Source organism: Penaeus monodon, chromosome 32 (genome assembly GCF_015228065.2).
Source record: "Penaeus monodon isolate SGIC_2016 chromosome 32, NSTDA_Pmon_1, whole genome shotgun sequence".
Taxonomy (NCBI): Eukaryota; Metazoa; Arthropoda; class Malacostraca; order Decapoda; family Penaeidae; genus Penaeus; species Penaeus monodon.
The window spans coordinates 7,194,916-7,195,755 of record NC_051417.1 but is presented as its reverse complement, the minus strand read 5'-3'; the positions used below and the strand labels follow the sequence as shown (position 1 = coordinate 7,195,755).

Here is an 840-nt window from a genome sequence, read left to right as displayed (position 1 = left end):
CTCCGCCCATCCACAGTTTCAAACATCCGAACAATCCCTAACCACGCCCCCTTCGATGGAGGCCTCCGTGACCTATCCTGACCTCGCTGCTTGCAATGGAACCTCCCGTGATCTACCCTGATCCCACTGCTCGCGATGGAGCTTCTTGTGACCACGATGAAACCTCCCGTGACATACCCTGACCCAGGCTCCCACGATGGAGCTTCCCGCGACCTACCTTGACGCTGTGCTCAAAATATAGCCACCCCCGTGACCTACCTTGATCCCCGGCGCCGACGATGAAGCCCCCAAGAACTAGCCTGGCAACAGCTCCTATGATAGAGCCTCCCGTGACCTACTTTGATACCTGCGCCCTCTTTGTATCCCTCCGTGACCTTCCTTGACCCCGGCGGCCACTTTATAGCCCCCCAATGACCTATCTTGACCCCGGCGCCCACTTTATAATCCCCCAATGACCTACCTTGACCCCAGCGCCCACTTTATAGCCCCCCAACGACCTACCTTGACCCCGGCGCCCACTTTATAGCCCCCCCCCCCCAACGACCTACCTTGACCCCGGCGCCCACTTTATAGCCTCCCCCAACGACCTACCTTGACCCCAGCGCCCACTTTATAGCCCCCCCCCAACGACCTACCTTGACCCCGGCGCCCACTTTATAGCCCCCCCCCCAACGACCTACCTTGACCCCGGCGCCCCCGATGGAACCTCCCGTGGCCGAGTCCTCGATGGAGCGCGACTTGGTGAGCTTCGAAATCATTCCTTTGATTCCCTTTTTCTTCTTGTCGCCGAGGGGATCGAGGTCACTTGTCTGGGAACCCGTGGAGATCCTGAAGACGCAC

At 59.6% G+C, this 840-nt stretch overlaps 1 protein-coding gene across 4 annotated transcripts in view; it reads right to left on the bottom strand.

Moving 5' to 3' along the window:
- Positions 1–840, bottom strand: part of LOC119593404 — a 24,066-nt gene that overhangs the window by 14,365 nt on the left and 8,861 nt on the right. For all 4 annotated transcript variants that reach the window (XR_005230544.1, XR_005230545.1, XM_037942334.1 and 1 more), the window contains exon 7: positions 681–828. Coding sequence is in view for 2 of the 4 variants with exons in the window: in XM_037942334.1 (XP_037798262.1) it covers positions 681–828 (148 nt within the window). In the remaining 2 variants the exon portion in view is untranslated. The remainder of the gene's footprint in view (positions 1–680; positions 829–840) is intronic.